General features: G+C 33.6%; 1 protein-coding gene across 1 annotated transcript; it reads right to left on the bottom strand.

Moving 5' to 3' along the window:
* Nucleotides 1-9764: 9764 nt before the first annotated feature.
* LOC139895737 (putative F-box protein At3g16210) lies at nt 9765-10994 on the bottom strand. The gene has a single exon (XM_071878276.1). The coding sequence runs from the start codon at nt 10992-10994 to the stop codon at nt 9765-9767; it is 1230 nt and encodes a 409-aa protein (XP_071734377.1).
* Nucleotides 10995-21420: the final 10426 nt, after the last annotated feature.

Genomic DNA, 21420 nt, shown 5'->3' with positions numbered 1-21420 from the left:
TCGTAGCATATCCTCCAAAGTTTGGATAGTTCGTTCACTTTGACCGTCCGTTTGCGGATGATAAGCTGTACTCATGTCGAGTCGAGTTCCAAGAGACGCTTGCAAGGATTTCCAGAAATTGGAAGTAAATCGACTATCGCGATCCGAGATAATAGAAGTAGGGACACCATGACGAGTAACAATCTCTTTAACATAGAGTCGAGCTAACTTTTCCATTCTGTCAGTCTCTTTGATTGGTATGAAATGTGCAGACTTAGTGAGACGATCAACTATGACCCAAATAGTATCATTGCCATTTGCAGTCTTAGGCAATTTTGTGATAAAGTCCATAGCTATACCATCCCACTTCGACTGTGGAATATCGGGTTGAGTTAGAAGGCCAGAAGGCTTTTGGTGCTCGGCTTTGACTTTCGAACAAGTAAGACACTTACTCACATAAGTAGCAATGTCGCCTTTCATGTTGGGCCACCAGTAGAACTCTTTCACATCCTGATACATTTTACTAGAACCGGGATGAATAGAATACCTAGTCTTATGTGCTTCATCCAAGACTAGTTCACGGAGATTACCATAACGAGGAACCCAAATTCGATTACCAAAGTATCTTGTACCATTGGACTTAACTTGCAGTTGGTTTTCGAAATTTATAGGTCCTTCTCCTTCGATAAGTGTAGGTTTGATAGCTTCAACTTGAACTTCGTAGATTCGAGAGATGAGATTCGATTTGATCTTAAGATTCAAGGCACGAACACGCCTAACTTCGTCCTTTCGACTTAGAGCATCGGCAACTACATTTGCCTTTCCCGGATGATACTTTAGTTCACAATCATAATCATTTAACAATTCGAGCCATCGTCTCTGTCTCATGTTTAGCTGTTTCTGATTAAAGACATGTTGAAGACTCTTATGGTCGGTGAATATCGTAAACTTAGTACCGTATAGATAATGTCGCCACATCTTCAGAGCGAATACCACAGCACCTAACTCCAAATCGTGTGTGGTGTAATTAACTTCATGTTTCTTTAATTGTCGGGAGGCATAAGCGATAACCTTCTTGCGTTGCATTAGAACACAACCGAACCCTTGTTTCGAGGCATCGCAGTAGACAACAAAATCGTCGGAACCTTCAGGTAAAGATAAGATCGGAGCAGTGGTCAACTTCTCTTTCAGAATCTTAAATGCAGACTCTTGTTCTTCGGACCACTCAAATTTCTTCCCTTTGTGAGTTAACTTGGTGAGAGGCTTTGCAAGAAGAGAAAAATCTTTAATAAATCTTCGGTAGTAACCGGCAAGTCCCAAAAATTGGCGAATATGCTTCGCAGTCTTTGGCACTTCCCAATTCTGAACAGCGGTGATTTTAGCGGGATCGACATGTATTCCATTACTATCTACAACATGTCCAAGGAATTGTATGGTTCTAAGCCAAAACTCACACTTAGAAAATTTTGCGTAGAGTTTTTCTTTTCTTAAGAGTTCAAGAATCAATCGTAAATGTTGCTCATGTTCTTTCTCGCTTTTAGAATAGATCAAGATGTCGTCGATAAAAACAATAACGAATTTATCAAGGTAAGGCTTGCAAACACGGTTCATAAGATCCATAAATACGGCTGGAGCATTGGTTAAACCGAAAGGCATAACACAAAATTCGTAATGTCCGTATCGGGTGCGGAATGTAGTCTTAGGAATGTCAGACTCCTTGACTCTGAGCTGGTGATAACCGGATCTTAAATCAATCTTAGAATAAACGCTTGACCCTTGAAGTTGGTCGAATAGATCATCAATGCGAGGTAACGGGTAACGATTCTTTATGGTAAGCTTGTTGAGCTCTCGGTAATCAATACACATTCTCAATGTACCATCCTTCTTTTTGACAAATAAGACAGGAGCTCCCCACGGGGACGAACTTGGACGAATAAAACCTAGATCCAAAAGTTCTTGGAGTTGGTTAGAAAGTTCCTTCATTTCGGAAGGTGCTAAACGATACGGTGCTTTAGCAATGGGTGCAGCACCTGGAGATAAATCGATTTGAAATTCAACTTGACGAGGCGGTGGAAGACCAGGGAGATTTTCGGGAAACACATCGGGAAAATCTTTAACAACCGGTACATTTTCAATACGCGTTTCTTCGAATTCGATCATTTTAACGTGAGCTAGTATGGCGGAGTAACCTTTCACAAGGTACTTACGGGCTTTAAGACATGAGATGATATTAAGATTGGAACAACTCCGTTTGCCTTGGATAATAAGAGTTTCTCCACTTCCTAACGGAATTTGAACGGTCTTATCGAAACACATGATGGCTGCTCTCAATGGACCTAACCAATCCATTCCAACCACTACATCGAAACTACCTAGCTCGACCGACAAAAGGTCTATCTTGAATTCCTTATCGGCTAGAATTAGGTTGCAGTTTTTATATATTTTATCAACTTTCATTAACTTCCCATTAGCCACTTCTACTAATCGTCTGGTTTGTAGGGTTTGGGGCTTTTCAGTAAAAAGGGTGCAAAACTCATTTGACACATAACTCTTATCGGCTCCAGTATCAAATAAAATAGTGGCATAATAATTATTGACGAGGTACGTACCGGTAATGACCTCATCCTCATCACTGGCTTCTGCAGCAGTAATCACAAAAGCACGACCTTTGGCAGTAGCATTTGCTCCAGTAGCTGGAGTATCTTTCTTCTTTGGACAATTCGGGCTAATATGCCCCTTTTCACCACAAGTATAGCATGTTGGAGGAGCTCTAGCCGGAATAATGGCTCTATTCTGAGGTAGGGTTTTACAAGTCTTTGCAGCATGGCCTATCTTCTTACATATTGTACACACAGCAGTGCACTTTCCCGGATGATGCCTTTCACATTTAGAACAAAACGGACTAGTACCCTGATAACCGGGTCTCGTACCATTTCCCGGTTTCTTGTTAACATTTTGAGCTGAACCCTGAGATGGTTCAAATTTCCTCTTATTGTCACCGTTTTTAACTTCGACTTATTTATTAGCCGAAACTCTCCTACGTTTAGCCATCATTAAACTCTGTGCCATGTGGATCACAGCATCCACAGTAACCTTCTCGGCAGAAATCACATTCCCTTGAACATCCTCGGGTAGACCCTCGATATACCGCTCTATCCTGCGGGCTTCAGTTGGGAACATTTCGGGACATAAGGTAGAAAGCTCCAAAAAACGATTGGTATAGCTTTCGATATCGGTTCCTTTAACTCTGAGTTCCCAGTACTCAGCTTCGAGCTTTTGGACTTGACTTCTTGGGCAAAACTTAGTGATCATCATGCCTTTGAGTTCATCCCATGGGGTAGTATTAGCATTATCTATTCCCACAGATTTGGCATGAGCAGTCCACCATGTCATAGCATTGCCAGTGAGTGAACTTGTGGAAAACTTCACTCGATCATTATCTCCGCAGTTACAGATACGGAAGATTGATTCTAGCTTTTCAAACCATCGGACCAGTTCTACGGCTTCTTCTTTTCCACTAAAAGTGGGTGGGCTACAGTTCTTAAAATCTTTATAGGAGCAAGTTTTAGAAGGAACATTATGATTGTTGTTGTTATTGTTATTGCCTTGGGCGGCCGCTAGCAGCAATTGAAATTGCTCAGTAGAAAGAGTGACATTTGGTATAAGATTGTTGTTGTTGTTGTTGTTGTTGTTGTTACCACGAGTTGAGTGAGCCATTGATCTTCAAAACATAAATACATTATTAGTTGAAGAATCAAGATGTTATAAGTTTACAATCATGATTTATAACATTTGCACAACACACATAGGTGAATAAGACAATATGCTTAAATAAACACTTAACATTATTGGAAACGAGGCATTATATAAGCCTTTATTACACGAGTTTGGAATGGAAAAAGTTTAGGCATAAGCCTTTACATAGATGGGTAAATGGAAAATAGGAAAACAAAAGATAGGTTTTAGTTCTTCTTTTTCTCATTCTCAGCTTCCTTCATAAATTTCTCTATCTTTTCATTTTTCTCCTTTTGTTTCTCGTGGAGGTATTCAAAATTATCGTAAAGGTTAGTGATGCGGCTGTTGACAAAGTTGTTGTTGAAATCCTTGATAGCCAGTTGATGATTGATTCGGTTTTTCTCTATTTTCATCTTAGACTCAACTAGTTCTTGGAGGTAGGCAAGAGATTGCTTTCCCCAACGGGTATTCCGTTCTTCCTCAGTCTTCACTTTCATTACTGTCTCCATTACTTTGTCCATGTTATTTTTCACAAGTTTTTCTAGTTTTTCAGTTTGAGAGTCGAAGGACTCTTTGATGATTTCTTTCAAGATTGTGTTTTCTTTTTCTAGGTTGTTTAGACGCATTTCTATCCGAGCAACTTGGCGCCTACTATACTCTTTATTCTTATCACAACTTCGCTGAAGGTTGAGGATATCAGACTTCACCCTTACGTGTTCCATGTTATTACAAAATAATGGATCGGCTTCTCTAGTGGCGGCGGGTTCGGGTTGTTTTCTCTTTCGAGATATGTTTTCAGATGATTCTTTAATAGGCTCTTCTTCAGGCTCATAACCTGAGAAGTCACTATCGTAGTTAGGGAGGTCTTGAAGAGCATTCCGTTTAGGAGTATTCATCGGTTGATGAGAGTCAGCAGTATTGGCATGATGTTTTCCTTTGCTTTCATTTCTCGGGGTTGGATAATATTCGGGAGACCCACGCGAGTTGTAACGAGTGTTCGGGCTATAGTTCATTGGTGGTGAAGGAGGACTATAAAGTGGGCTTCGAACTGATTTTTCGGTAGAAGATCCTTCAGTATCTTTCTCAGCTGGTTTGAAAAGAGTCATTTTGTTTATTTGATGATAGCTTGACATCCTAACATTAAGATAGAGATTTTGATTAGATTTTTAAGCTAGGATTGTAACGAATGAGAGGTAGGGTTGAACTCTTTGCTTTAACATTCTAAGGTAATCCTAAGTGCTTTAAAGTCTAAGGCAGGAAAGGTTATAGTTTCCTAGATCGCTAAGGTACCCTAGCTAACAAGTAAGGCACACATAAAATGCAATCCTGGTTCTCTATAACAGCCTGGTTATGCTCTGATACCAATCTGTAGCGTCCTCCCAATAGGGTCTGGAAGAAACGTTACTAATATCAAATAAACCAACATATTATAATACGAGAACAAATACTATATGAATAAAACCAAATTTGCAGCGGAAGGATTAATAATGTCGTTACAAGAATTATAAATTGTTCAAATGCAGAAAAGTAAATATGCGATAAGTCTTGATCCTAGCCAAGTAAGTCATCACATAAGCAGTAGATATAGAGGTCCTGATCATTCAGTACCTGAGACAAACATGCTAAAAGTGTCAACCAAAAAGGTTGAGTGAAATTCATAGGTTTAACAAATATGATTGACCGTTTGTTCTTAGACCACAAGATTTGTTATAAAAGTAGATCACACAGATCCAAAAGTAGTACTGATTCGTGATATTTTAGACTAAACGTTTGTTTTGTTGCCCCGATGATAAGTTGGCAGTACCTTATCACCATGTTTAAATCATTATTAAGTAATACAAAGACATCGCGGTCAAATGTATCGGGGACGTTACTCCCGATAGGCCTACCCCCAATAATTAAGAATGCCTTATCCTGAAAGCAGTTAAAAAATATCACTGTAGGGTCTTAGTAGCATAAGCTAGTCATAGTACAGTTTAGGTTCGTACTTGTGTCTAAGTTGTTTAAAGTATAAAAGCAGCATGTGTCTCACCCCAGTAAGTATAAAAAGTGCTATAGCAATAAGAGTGGGGCTATGAAAGTCACCTTAGTAATTCGGTGAGTGAAAGTATTCCTTAAATAGAAAGTATGGATGATCGAAGCACAGAGAAGTCAACCTAAGAATAAGTTGAGAATAGTTTAGATGTTTTGCCCGTATTATGATAAGTGTAAGTATTTTCTTTTATAGTAAGTTTAAAGAAGGTTTATCGTTTTGGAAAGGCTTTTCATACTAGACAAGCTTCCAATCTAACACTTTCAATTTAAAATGGCCTTTTCAGGTCATAGGTTTCTGAGCCACAAGATCCTTTAACTCGGTAATCCAAACTCTCCGCCTAGACTTTCGAGCGTCCATCCACTCGAGAAAGATCAAGATCTATACCCATCTAATATACCGTTCCAATACGTTTTTAGGTGCGTATAGAAATACAACACTTTATATACTTTACTTATAAGTGTTTAATATATATATATTATATATATGTAAGGATACATATATATATATATTTTAAATTATGTTTTAGATCAATATAAGCACCAATAATTATCTAATGATGCTAACAAGTGTTTTATTGATTTCATAACAGTAAGTAACTTGTATAAAACATAATAAAAATTTTCTATACATTAATATTAAGTTTTGTGTATTAAATATTACTTTTTATAATTGTTTTAATAGTTAAAATGAAAATAAATAGGTAAACAAGTTTAACACCACATCTTATATTTTTCTTAGGTTCTACTGATCAAAATAAACTTAGGAAAATTTTATAAATTTTTGTTATGGTGTAAAAGTATTTATTGCTAATTTCTTTTTCGGTTTGCAATAAATCAAAGTTTATAAAGTAATAATTATTAAATCAACTAAATTAATTCAACCAATAATTTTCGTGAGCTTATATTAGTATATTAAGCTTAGAAAAATTATTTTTATAATTATATTAATAGTTTAACTATTTAATTCAACTTTTGTATTGTTATTAGTTTAAATTCGAAATTTACTAGAAATATATATTCATTAATTCAAAAAAAATAATTTTTATAACTTTATTAATAGTTCCAAAGTAGTTTCTATTAATTATTGTAGTCATAAAAATATTATACCATTTAGTTCTCTTTTTATTTTTAAAAAAAACTGTTTTCGGCCACTGTAGCAAAACTAAAGAAAATACAAATTAATTATTTAAAATGACAATTAAATTAAACATTAATTTTTATAATTACTTGTATAACATATGTGATAAGCTAAAATTGTAAAAACATATATATATAATCGTTTACTATTTATTTATTATATATCTATATATACCGAATATAAAAAAATCAGTTTTTGATTTTTAATAAATATAAATTCGAATGTATAATTCATAAAAATAATTTTTATAGTCATTAGGATACTTAACACTAATTATCATGTATTTACATTATTTATTAAAATAAATTTCGTATTTATTTGGTATTTAACATAAAACTAGCACAAAAATATGATAAAAACTAAATAAAAACTATAAAAATAATATAGAGAACTTACAAAAATAATTTTTGCAGAGGTTTGAGAGAGAATTCTTCAATTTTTTGGTGTACAAAATTTGTGAACTAGGCTATGGTATTTATAGTTACAATTTTTGGTAAAGAGAAAATAAAAAAATACAAAAGTTTATATAAAAAAATAACTAGTGTCTTGTAAAAAAATTAAAAGTATTTATGGCCAGTCATGCCACCATTTCAAAATATAAATAAATAAAAGTAAAGTTAAAAGTAGGAATAAAATAAATAAAAGTGGATCTAGATCTAGTTTATATATAAAAAAATACTACTTTTAAAAATATATATATATATATATATATGTATATATATATATATATATATATATATATATATATATATATATATATATATTTCATAGTTCTAAAAATGTTAACTAACTAAATTTCTATTTTTATTTAATTATTAAATATGAATTTTGATAAATATAAATATATATTCGGTATTTATAAAATTATAATTACTAAATGTGGTTTTTATTTAATTAAATTATTACTTTATAATTTTATTAGTTTTATATATGTTACTACATTTATATATACTTGTATTTATTAATTGTATAATATATTAACTAAATACAAAATTAATATAAGTATTTTATATGTAATCATGTTATGACATAAATTTTTTTTTATAAAAATTCTTACGCGTACGTTGTTGAATAAAATTTATTATTCGTTTAACGTTCGTTAATTTCGTATGTATATAACGACCTTTTATTAGTACTTAGAGTTTATTCATTATACTTAAATCTTTTGTTCGGGCATTATATAGATGGAAAAATGAGGGTCGTTATAGTACTCACAATAAAACATGTATATCTCAACATAAAAATTACACATAATTTGTCATATTATATGTTTGATAATAAATTTAACAAATTATATTCATTCTTAGACAAAACATTACACATTCCGGTGCAATAATTTTAAATTATGTCTGTTATATTACGTTTTGTTTTCATTATATATTATAAGATTTCTTAAATATTCAATGGATATCCATTAACCAGCTTAATATATATATATATATATATATATATATATATATATATATAGAGAGAGAGAGAGAGAGAGAGATATATGAACTAAATTTAAATAGATTTGAATATGACTATGGATATGGATGAACATTAACTAAATGGATATGACCTCACCCGACCCCCACACCCGATCCATATCCGATCCATTGACATCCCTAGTATGAAGGATTGAAGATAGAATCAAAAGAAATTGTGATGTAGAATGAAGTAAAACAGAATTAGAATTGGAATTGGACAAAGGTATGTTTATTTTTATATATAATATATTCAATGTCTCATACTATAAAGTCGTAAGTGAGCTAATTTCAAACACTTTAGGAGTCAAAATTATGAAATTATAATCTTTAAAAATTTATGGGGTCCCATTATTATATTTAGTGGTGTTCTATACAAAAAAATAATAATTTTTTTGATAAATTTTGAAAAACTAGTGGTATCACGGGACCCCGTCCGGATACACATACTCTCGCCACTGTCCACTTTACCACATACGCACATATATACACAATTATTACACTCACCTTGTATCTTCAAAGTAATACAATTCTTGAGTCTTGAACACCGTTAATGGAAACACCTATCACATCACTTAATCAAATATCAAGCTAAATACACAATTTAGCTATATAACCAACTAACACTATCCTCAACCTTTGCAAGTGTAAATTTGACCCATTTACATTTGACACCATTGACCAATTGGTTCACTCATAATCACTAGTAACTAGTAATTATATTCACAAAACACTATTGACACCACAATTTCAATTGCTCAAGTATCAAATACAAGTTTAACTCAAACCCTAGTTTTACTCATTGACTCTATTATTTGAGTCAATAGCAAGTATCGATGCGACTTGACTGTTGAATTCCAGACAGGATTCAAAACCCATGGAAATTTGATTTTACCATTTCCATAGCGTCTTTTTTTTTGTTATTTTTTTTTAAAATTTTTCCTACTTATTGGTTGAAGGTTCACTCGGAAGTAATCTCTCTATCCGTCAAATATAGAGAGGGATGATTTTCTCTACTTCTTGGAGTGTTGTTTCACTCTAGGTGGAGAAATGACTTCTCTTTATTCAAAGATAGATGAATGATTGTCTATATCTCACCTCCCCATACCCCACACCATGTGTTATTGTGTTTTGTTGTTATTGTTGTATCTATCTATAATTGAAAAAGAAAATTTATCCTATGAAAGAAGTACGAATATATGGGTAGTCTTCTTAAATATATTATAGAGATCGTATAAAAACTAAAAGAGTACAAATTGCATGAAAGGTAACGAGAATGAAAATTTAGTCATACACATCTTAATAGACGAGTACTGATAACATCTTATCATTCACAAAAATGCTATATTCATTATCTAAAAACATACGAGTAGTAAATTTAATTTACCAATATCTGTTGATACTCTACTCCTCTATTTATTAAGCAAAAGCAGTGTTTCAACGTACGATATCGCAAAGCAAGCAAACCCACAACGAGCAATCCCAATATCACTGATTTCTCCTGACTCGGGTTCGTAAACAAAAACTGCATTATGTGCATCAGTGTTATAAAAGTCCGTGTTATCCCAGTTCATTTCAATAATAGGTTCGCCGGTTTTCCTAAAGCCGTGTACCTTTAATATTCCTAGTGATTCAGATGGTGAGTTAATAACAAATAGCTTAGTAAACGAGTTTGGAACCTCATGCTTCATCATCCAAACACTGTATTTTCGGTGCACGGGCCAATCATCGGCTTCAACCACGACAAGAGATGTCAATAGCTTAGATACATGCAAGAAATTGTTATCTGAGTATGCCAAATTATTTGGGAGGTCTATTTCTATAAATTCTTCGGTTGTCATATCAAATGACAATATCAAATTCTTTTTTATCTCTTCACCCACATCATGAATCCTATCAGCGACAAGCCAATAAATAAACTTATCTATACATACTTGTTTCCATCTCAATAAAACTGATTTACGCGGCACACTCATAGACAAACTCTTCCAAGACCCCGAGCTTAAGCTAAAAAGCTCAACTTGCCAAGGAATGTGTTCTTTCATATAATCCAAACTTAGAATATAAGTAATCTTGACAAGCTTAGGGTCACTAGTACGAGGACAAACTCCAAAACCAACAACGGTTTGAAAGTAGTTCGTATTTGGGACATTAGGCACAACAATCGTAATCGATTTTCTAATCGTAAGATTCCATAACACAAATTTCTTCCTTGTTTTTTTATCTAAACCGTGCCAATAATAAAACTCTTTGAAACTTCGACACAAACAGAGCAGACCCATTGAACTACCTATTATATCTGGAAACTTCTTGAGTTGTTTAACATTTGACGGAACCATCAAGGGGGACTTGTTTTGGGGGAAACTATCCTCATCATCATCCACAATCGAAACATATTTCTCATCTTCTAATTTTGATTCAAATTCTCGATAGCCTGGAGTTATGACTACTTTATGTGGTGAATCAACGTGCCTTACAAGTAGACGCTGCTGCTTGTTGCTCAAGTGGTAATTAGCGACAAATTCAGAGCCATCGATTAGTGATTTCCATGATTTTGAAACTTGTCTGAATCGAAGCAATGATTTCACAGGAAGCTTTTTGACGATTTCTGTTTGAATTTCGAAGGGAATGTTATCAGACATTATTAGGGTTTTGGGTTTGATTTTGGGGAAGGATTTGAATAATAGGGATTTTAGAGAGTGAAATCAGAGTATATAATACGGAGTATAAGAATTAAAAATTGAATCGATACCACTTTCATCAACATAAGTCGAATCGAATATCATCAACATAAGCCTCTCAATGCATTGCTTACATACTGGTATAATAAATCTTTTGCAAATATTAAACTTTCATCAACATAAGTATATATTTATCTACGATAAATATAAAAAAAAAAATTATAATGACAAGGGTTATCTTTGAAAAATTAAGACATGTTTAATTTATTTGTATATCAAAATTAACCACTAGTTTTAAGTGTCTTTGATAAAACAGAATAATTTAGCGCTGAATGATTTATAATCATTCAAAAGTTTTGAATAAAGTTAATTTTAATGAAATAACCTATTTGATAATCATTTTAAACGAATAATGTGAATGACCTTATTAACCTTTAACATAAATAAATACTATAATATAATTGTTTAATAGTATTTTTGATATAATTTAAATAGTATATTACATAAAATATTGGTGTTTAATGGTTAATAGATAGTTCCAGTTATGAATAGTTCAACACTGAATGCTTAACAATTCAGCATCATATCTCATTTAGAGGTCAGAAATAAACCTAATGAATGGTAAATGGACTGAGGTGCTGTGACGACTCGAAAATTTCCGGCCAAATTTAAACTTTATCTTTATATTATTCCGACACGATAAACAAAGTTTGTTAAGTTAAATCTAAAGAATTTTAAACTGTGTTCATACATTCATTTAGCCTCGACAGAATTTTGACGATTCACAAACCATTATTTATATATATATATATATATATATATATATATATATATATATATATATATATATATATATATATATATATATATATATATATATATATATATATATATATATATATATATATATAGTATAACTTGAGAATGTTAACAAAGTATTAAATGTATAATACTTTACATGAACGTATTTGCTTCACTATGTTTATCGATGGAATCAGAAGATAATATCAAAATGATTGAATTATCAGAAACATTGTGATATGATTACGAATCTCTGTTGAGAGGTCCACATTGATTTGAGAAATCTTTCCATTTTAACAATATTCGGAAAATGGTAAAGTGATTTACAAGTAAGAACAAATGTGTCAATTAACGATTACTGGACAAAGGTTAGTAGAGATTAACTTTCAACACAATGATTGCCTTGTGTCTTTTGATAAAATAATTATTAGTTTCATAATATTGAAAACGTTTTATGACACAGATGAAATCTTTTAAAGAATGAATTTGAATATATACAATAAGTCGAAATGTTAATTGTTAGAACTAAATATATAAATAACTTGCAACGTGTATTTAAAACGTGTTCATTAAATATATATGTTTTCAAATTAGTTAAGTCCACGATAGTAACACTCGCTTAGTGATGCGATTGATATTTAAAACGTTAGTACATAAATGAACTATATCTATTTAAGTTTTAAATAGAAAACGTTATATGATATAATATTTCTATTACATAAACGATCTAATCTATACTTCGAAATATAATTGTTTTTGAAAAACTAAATATTATATAAATATTTCAACTATATATAAATGTACAATTTTTATTTAAAATATATATATGATTGAATACAAAAACGTTTTGAATTTTAATTAATATTATCACGTTAATAAATATCGAGATCTTGATTTAAAAAAGCAAATGACCAAAACACTCAAATGAATAAATTACACTTTAAGTGGGATTGTTTTTCATTGATTTAAGACTAATTTTTGATAAAGGACACGTCGCATAACGTAACGTGCTAGTTTTCTAAGTGTACGAAACTGCGTTCGAGAAACCGGAACTGGGACATAAGTCGAGTGACAACGTACGAGTCATCGGAACGAAAATTTCAAGTCAACTATCCACGTGAATTTAATATAATATATAATTAATTATATAAATTAAATATATTATATATATATATTAAAAAATCATGTCGACAAGCAAAACGTTAAACAAAAATGAGCTGGAGACAAGAGCCATGCGATCGCATGGGCTTATGCCTTCCCAGCCATGCGATCGCATGGGAAGGCGGGAGAGGCCAAGTCCTATAAATCTCGATCGAATTCGTTTTCTTCACTCACAATTCAATTTCTCTCATCTTTCTCTGCACTATATATATATTTATATTATTATTATTATTATTGTTATTGTTATTATTATTATTATTATTATTATTATTATTATTATTATTATTATTATTATTATTATTTGTATTATTATTAGCATTATACATAAAATACTACGATAAAGTACTGCTCAAATGATTTCAAAACGAGTTTTCAAATGAGTCAAAGCTAAGGAAACTATGAGTTGTAGCTATGGAGGTTATGGGTAATATGTAGTGACTCGAACTTTTCCATGTTTATATATATTAAATGAAATCGATATTTACACGATTAAATGTTTCCAACATGTTAAGCAATCAAACTTGTTAAGACTTGATTATTTGAAATGAATTTCACGTCGATAATTGACCACCCAAGTTGACCGGCGATTCACGAACGTTAAAACTTGTATAAACGACATGACGAGATATATATATATATATATATGGATATACATATAGTTAACATGAGATTATGATAAGTAAATATCTCCATAAGTATATTAACAATGAGTTATATAATTGAAAATGAGATTTCTAAGTTAAGAAACACGAAATGATAAATATAACGATTATCGTTATAACAACGTCTTACCAAATACATATGAATTATATTTAGATATTGATACACAATGTTTAATATGATAAATGACAATTAAACATATCACTAAGTGTTTTAACAATGAACTACATATGTAAAAACAAGACTACTAACTTAAGGATTTCGAAACGAGATATATACGTAACGATTATCGTTGTAACGATATTTAAATGTATATATATCATATTAGGATATATTTATACATTATGTTATCATGATAATATAATAATTTAACATCTCATTAGATATAATAAACAATGGACTAACAACATTAAATGAGATCGTTAACTTAAAGGTTTCAAAACAACACTTACATGTAACGACTAACAATGACTTAACGACTCCGTTAAATGTATATACATGTAGTGTTTTAATATGTATTCATACACTTTTGAAAGACTTCAAGACATATATCAAAGTACTTCTACTTAACAAAAATGCTTACAATTACATTCTCGTTCATTTTCATCAACAATTTTACTCGTATGCACCCGTATTCGTACTCGTACAAAACACAGCTTCTAGATGTATATACTATTGGTATATACACTCAATAATTAGCTCCTTAGCAGCCCATGTGAGTTATTAAACATGTGGAAATCATCATTTGACAACTAGCATGAATGATTACACAAAATTACAAAAATATTACAAATCATTCATGAATTATTTACATGAAAACAAAAGTACACATCCTTTATATCTAATCCATTATGAACGACCAAAAACACCTACAAACACTTTCATTCTTCAATCTTCTTCATCTAATTGATCTCTCTCAAGTTCCATCTTCAAGTTCTAAGTGTTCTTCATAAATTCTACAAGTTCTAGTTTCATAAAATCAAGAATACTTTCAAGTTTACTAGCTTACTTCCAATCTTGCAAATCCACTTTGAGTGTTCATCCAACCTCAAGAAATATTTCTTATTTATAGTAAGATATCTTTCTAATTCAAAGTAATACTCATATTCAAACTTTGGTTCAATTTCTATAACTATAACAATCTTATTTCGAGTGATGATCTTACTTGAACTTGTTTTCGTGTCATGATTCCGCTTCAAGAACTTTCAAGCCATCCAAGGATCCTTTGAAGCTAAATCCATTTTTTTCATTTCTAGTAGGTTTATTCACAAAAATTGAGGTAGTAATGATGTTCATAACATCATTCGATTCATACATATAAAGTTATCTTATTCGAAGGTTTAAACTTGTAATCACTAGAACATAGTTTAGTTAATTCTAAACTTGTTCGCAAATAAAAGTTAATCCTTATAACTTGATTTTTAAAATCAACTAAACACATGTTCTATATATATATGATATGCTAACTTAACGATTTAAAACCTGGAAACACGAAAAACACCGTAAAACCGGACATACGCCGTCGTAGTAACACCGCGGGCTGTTTTGGGTTAGTTAATTAAAAACTATGATAAACTTTGTTTTAAAAGTTGTTCTTATAGGAAAATGATTTTTCTTATGAACATGAAACTATATCTAAAAATCATGGTTAAACTCAAAGTGAAAGTATGTTTTTCAAAATGGTCATCAAGATGTCGTTCTTTCGACGCAAATGACTACCTCTTTAGTAAATGACATGTAACCTGTATTTCCGACTATAAACTTATACTTTTTCTGTTTAGATTCATAAAATTAAGTTCAATATGAAACCATAGCAACTTTATTCACTCAAAACGGATTTAAAACGAAGAAGTTATGGGTAAAACAAGATTGGGAAATTTTACTTGTTGTAGCTACGAAAATTTTATAACAAATCTATATTAATCATATCCTAGCTAACTTATATTGTATTATACATGTATTCTAATATATATTATGTAATCTTGGTATACCATAGACACGTATACAATGTTTTGACATATCATATCTGTGATGCCCCGTACAAAACCATCGTGTACGAATCATCAACAACATAATCATTACAAGGTTAAGTACTATACGCGTTTTCAAAAAGAGTTTGCATTCATAAATAAAGTAATGTCTAAACCAACATCGAATGTTTTACAAACCAAAAGCATGCTTCACTAAGTAGAAGCAAATAATAAGTGTATGTGACCACAATGGTCGTTACAAGTCATAGTTCAAAAGTACTAAAGTTTGAATGCAAGGTAAAGTAGTTCATGCGATGACAACTCTAAGCAGCGGGTGTCTACAGCTCGAATAGTACACAGCGGAAGCTAACCTCAAGCACCTGAGAAAAACATGCTTAAAAACGTCAACACAAAGGTTGGTGAGCTATAGTTTAAGTATAACAGTAAGTAAGGTAGGCCACGAGATTTCACTGCTACAAAGAGCGTTTCAAAACAGTAAGATAAAGTATATGTTAACCGTGGGCACTTGGTAACTAACTTAACGTTTATACCCCCTGAAAGTACACTTGGCAAGTGCGTATGTCTACGAAGTATTAAACACTCGTTAAATGCTAGCGCTACTAGCCCGAGTGGGGATGTCAAACCCTATGGATCCATATCTAAGATTCGCGTTCATGGTTCAAAAACCAATGATTAAACGTTACCGAGCTAAAGGGAATGTTTATGCCGTTGTATAACCCACACATATATAAGTTTAAGTACTCGTGCCTAGTATGTAAAACATAAAATCCGCATGTATTCTCAGTTCTCAAAATAGGTTAAAGTAAAAAGGGAATGCTATAACTCACAATGATAATGTAGTCGTAAAGTTGGTTCGTTAAAGGTGTGCAAGTAATCGGTCCGAAAGTCCTCAACCTAAGTCAAATAGTACTAAGTCAGTAAATCGTCTTAATAGGTTTAAAAGTATGTAAATAAGGTCTTAAGGGTCATCATCATTCATCATCAAACAAAAGGCGTAAAGTAAGTTTCGTTTATGAAAGTAGTTTAAAACAAAGGCTGACTTCAGTCAGTCACCACGGCCTCTACCCTTACTGAATTAAGGTGAGACCAGTGGCCATGGCTCCGTCTATGAGTCCTTTAGTTGTGGTAAAATTTACAGAAGTAAACTCGTCTTCTTTTGACCGTGGCAATGGTCTAAGTGCGAGTAGGTCATAAATTTCTGCACAACGTTAAAAGGACATAGTGACGATCGGAGGGCCATAAATCCTAAACCGTAACTCGGATTAAGTCGAGTCCTATATGAAAAGTTATCTACTCGAAAAGATATATTTGAAAATAAAGGTCTCAGTAGCCCAGGTCTACTGGTCTGTTACAGAAACAGTAGGACAGAGGGCTGTAAACAGAAAACAGGAAGTTAAAAGTGAGTTCCGGTGGTCTTGGTGCTTGATGTTCATCATGGTTCTCATCCTTGATGCATATAGCTTCAAGTGTACAACTCTTTGATGTGTTTACATCATCTTTATCAAGTTTTGACCATCATAACTCTAGTGTAAGTCTAAGACATGAAGCACAACTCACTTAAGAGTTGTATGAAGTTTGATGAACCAAAGTTACATCAAAGTCTTAGATCTAACACATACATGAACTTTAAAGCTAATAACAAGTTACAAACTTGAAAGTAAACTAACTAATAAAGATCTTAAGATGTAGAACATAGTTCTTAGTTAGATCTTGAAGATCCAAGACTCAAAAGTCTAGATCAAGCATAAGTATACAAAGTTATAATTAAAAAGTTTCATTTACATGTTCTTGAACTTTTAAAGTTAACTTTAAGTTCAAGATTAATGAGATCAAAGTTAACTAGTAACATTTGACCAATAACAACCAACAAACATAAATTAAAGTGCATAACATGAAGTAAATAAACTAAGTAAACAAGTAATTTGTTCATGGTTTGTTCATACTTTAAAGATTCAAACCAAAGTTTGATATTTAAGAAAGTAAACTTTAAAGTTTACTAACATGACTTACAAGTATGATTTGCAACACATGAACATGCAATCTTTTAAGAAAGTGTATGTAGAACATAACTAGTAAGTTAAGTTCTTGTGTGTTCTTGAAGATACAAGATAAGAGAAGAATCAAACTAGAAAGTTTATTCTTGTAACATGTAAGTAAGTAACAACAATTAACAAAGACAAGTAGTTAAACAATAATCAAGAACAAGTAACAAAAGATGATGATGATTAAAGGGGGTGTTTGAATTCGGTTTTAGCCAAAAGAAAAGGGGAGAAAAAGATGTTCTTGGTACTTACAAGTAAAGAAAAGATGAGAGAAAAATATGAGAGGAAAGTAAGATGTAAGTTTGAAATGAAGTATGTGTGTGAGATTACAAGTAAGTGAAGTAGTAAAAAAAAAAAAACTCTCCTCTACACTAGTGAAGGCCGACGGTTTTTGTAGTGGGGGAGGGGGAAGAAAAAAGTTCACTAGTCTATGCATGGTAAAGCTCATAAAAGTTGGATATTAGAGTTGATTTCATGGGGATTAAGAGCAACTAGATTCCAATTCTTTCAAACTAACAAGTTACACTTAAAATGATACTTACAAGTATTACTTACATATCTAGATGGGCTAACTAGTTCAACTAAGGAGTGTAGGGTGGGCTTTATAAGCCCATGTTCAATTAAAAGCTCAAGTTGTGTGTAATTAACAAATGAATCCAAATAAAGCCCATGTAACTAACTAATCACCATAGTTAATTAAAATGATTAATAAAACTAATCATGAATGTAAATAATATCTAAAAATATTATTCGTGTAAGTCTCGGGTGTCACAAAGACATTTCGGGCAATTAAAGTCAAGTACGGGCAATCATGGCAACATGTAAATGTAATAACATACATTCGTTTAATCACACGTATTAATAATAATTATTATTAATAAATAAACGTTGGAAATTCCAGGGTCGTTACATTACCCACCTGTTAAAGAAAATTTCGTCCCGAAATTTTAAGCTGAGGTAGATGGAGGAGTCGGGAAAAGGTGAGGATACTTCCGCATCATTTGATCCTCTCGCTCCCAAGTAAATTCAGGTCCTCGTTTGGCATTCCATCGTACTCGGACGATCGGAATCTTGTTGCGTTTCAAAGTTTTGATCTCACGATCCATAATTTCAACAGGTTCTTCCACAAAGTGAAGTTTGTCGTTAATCATAAGTTCCTCAAGTGGTATTATAAGTTCAGGTGCAGCAAGACACTTCTTCAAGTTCGACACGTGGAAGGTAGGATGAACTGAGCTCAATTGTGCTGGTAGATCCAAACGGTAAGCAACGGGTCCAACACGTTCCAAGATTTCAAATGGACCAATGTATCGTGGGTTTAACTTTCCACGTTTTTCAAAACGGATCACACCTTTCCAAGGTGCAACCTTTAAAATTACACGGTCACCAACGTTGAATTCAAAGTCCTTACGTTTAAGATCGGTATAACTCTTTTGACGATCGCGGGCAGTCTTAAGTCTAGCTTGAATCTGAGCAATCTTCTCCGTGGTTTCATGGACTACCTCGGGTCCGGTGATTTGCTTTTCGCCTACTTCGGCCCAACAAATAGGAGAGCGGCACTTACGGCCATACAACGCTTCAAAAGGTGCAGCATTAATGCTCGAGTGATAACTGTTGTTGTACGAGAATTCGACTAGTGGCAAATGCCTTTCCCAGGCTTTTCCAAAGTCAATGAGACATGCACGTAACATGTCCTCCAAGGTCTGAATCGTTCGTTCACTTTCCCCGTCAGTCTGAGGATGATAAGCAGTACTCATGTCAAGACGAGTTCCCATGGCTTCTTGCAAAGAACGCCAAAATCTAGAGGCAACACGGGGATCGCGATCAGAGATGATCGATAAAGGTACACCGTGTCGTGATACAACCTCCTTAATGTATAATTGAGCAAGCCTTTCCGTTGTATCAGTTTCCTTCATCGCTAGGAAGTGTGCAGATTTGGTAAGGCGGTCAACAATAACCCAAATAGTATCGTATCCGCCCACCGTCTTTGGTAGCTTGGTGATGAAATCCATTGTTATCTGTTCCCACTTCCATTGTGGGATTTCTGGTTATTGAAGCAAACCAGAAGGTCTCTGATGCTCGGCTTTAACCTTCGAGCAAGTCAAACACTTACCAACATAAGTCGCAACGTCCTTCTTAAGATTTGGCCACCAATACTGTTCTTTAAGGTCGTGGTACATTTTTCCCGCTCCAGGATGAATCGAATATCTCGATTTGTGTGCTTCATCAAGTATAAGGTTCCGTAGATCTCCATAACAAGGTTCCCAAATCCTTCCGGCATAACATCGGAGTCCAGACTCCCTAACCTCGAATCGAGAGACAAGTATGTTCAAATGTTCGTGAGATATATTTTCCTCCTTGAGAGCCTCATCTTGGGCTACTCTGATCTGGCTGTTGAGGTTTGAATGGATGGTGATGTTCAGAGCCTTAACACGAAGAGGTGTCGTCCTCTCCTTTCGGCTTAAAGCGTCAGCTACAACATTGGCCTTGCCAGGGTGATAACGGAGTTCACAATCGTAGTCGTTGAGCGTCTCGATCCATCGACGCTGTCTCATATTCAGTTGCTTCTAATCAAAGATGTGCTGGAGACTCTTGTGATCGGTGAAGATAGTGCTCTTAGTTCCATACAACTAGTGTCTCCACAATTTAAGCGCAAAGACAACGGCTCCAAGTTCAAGATCATGAGTAGTGTAGTTCCGCTCGTGAATCTTCAGTTGGCAGGAGGCATAGGCAATAACCTTTGATCGTTGCATCAGTACACAACCAAAACCACTCTTCGATGCATCACAATAAACAACGAAATCGTCACTGCCTTCGGGAAGCGATAGAATAGGTGCGGAGGTTAACTTCTTCTTCAAAGTTTGGAATGCTGATTCGTGTGCGGGTTCCCAAATGAACTTCTTGCCCTTGTGAGTCAGCGCGGTCAAAGGACGCGCGATCAGAGAAAATCCTTCGATGAATCTTTGGTAATAATCGGCGAGACCTAGGAATTGGCGAATATGCGTCGGAGTAGTGGGGGTCTCCCACTTGCTGATAGCTTCAATCTTGGCGGGATCAACTTTGATACCCTGGTCGCTCACAACATGACCCAGAAACTGTACTTCCTTCAACCAAAATTCGCACTTGGAGAATTTGGCGTAGAGTTGCTCTTGCCTCAAGAGTTCAAGTACTAGTCGGAGGTGTTGCTCATGTTCTTCTTCGCTCTTAGAGTAGATGAGGATATCATCTATGAAGACGATAACAAACTTATCCAAGTACGGCTTGCAGACACGATTCATAAGGTCCATGAACACGGCAGGTGCATTTGTTAAACCGAATGGCATCACGAGAAACTCATAATGACCATAACGGGTCCTGAATGCAGTTTTCATCACGTCACTTTCCTTCACCCTCAACTGGTGATAACCGGATCGCAAATCGATCTTTGAGTAGACACTCAATCCTTGTAGTTGATAAAAAAGATCATCAATTCGTGGAAGAGGGTACCGATTCTTGATAGTCAATTTGTTGAGCTCACGGTAGTCGATACACATACGGAAGGATCCATCCTTCTTCTTCACAAACAGAACAGGTGCGCCCCAAGGCAAAAAACTTGGTTGGATAAACCCTCGATCTAACATCTCTTGTAGTTGACTCTTTAATTCTTGAATCTCGGAAGGTGCGAGTCTATAAGGTGCGCGAGCTACAGGTGCAGCTGCTGGCACTAAATTAATCTGAAACTCTACGGCTCTTGGC

The sequence above is a fragment of the Rutidosis leptorrhynchoides genome, chromosome 1 (assembly GCF_046630445.1).
Source record: "Rutidosis leptorrhynchoides isolate AG116_Rl617_1_P2 chromosome 1, CSIRO_AGI_Rlap_v1, whole genome shotgun sequence".
In the NCBI taxonomy this organism is placed as follows: Eukaryota; Viridiplantae; Streptophyta; class Magnoliopsida; order Asterales; family Asteraceae; genus Rutidosis; species Rutidosis leptorrhynchoides.
This window is presented reverse-complemented; position numbering and strand designations above follow the sequence as displayed.

Coding starts and splice junctions, on each gene's coding strand:
- LOC139895737 (XM_071878276.1), bottom strand. CDS start 10,994: ATGTCTGATAACATTCCCTTCGAAATTCAAACAGAAATCGTCAAAAAG.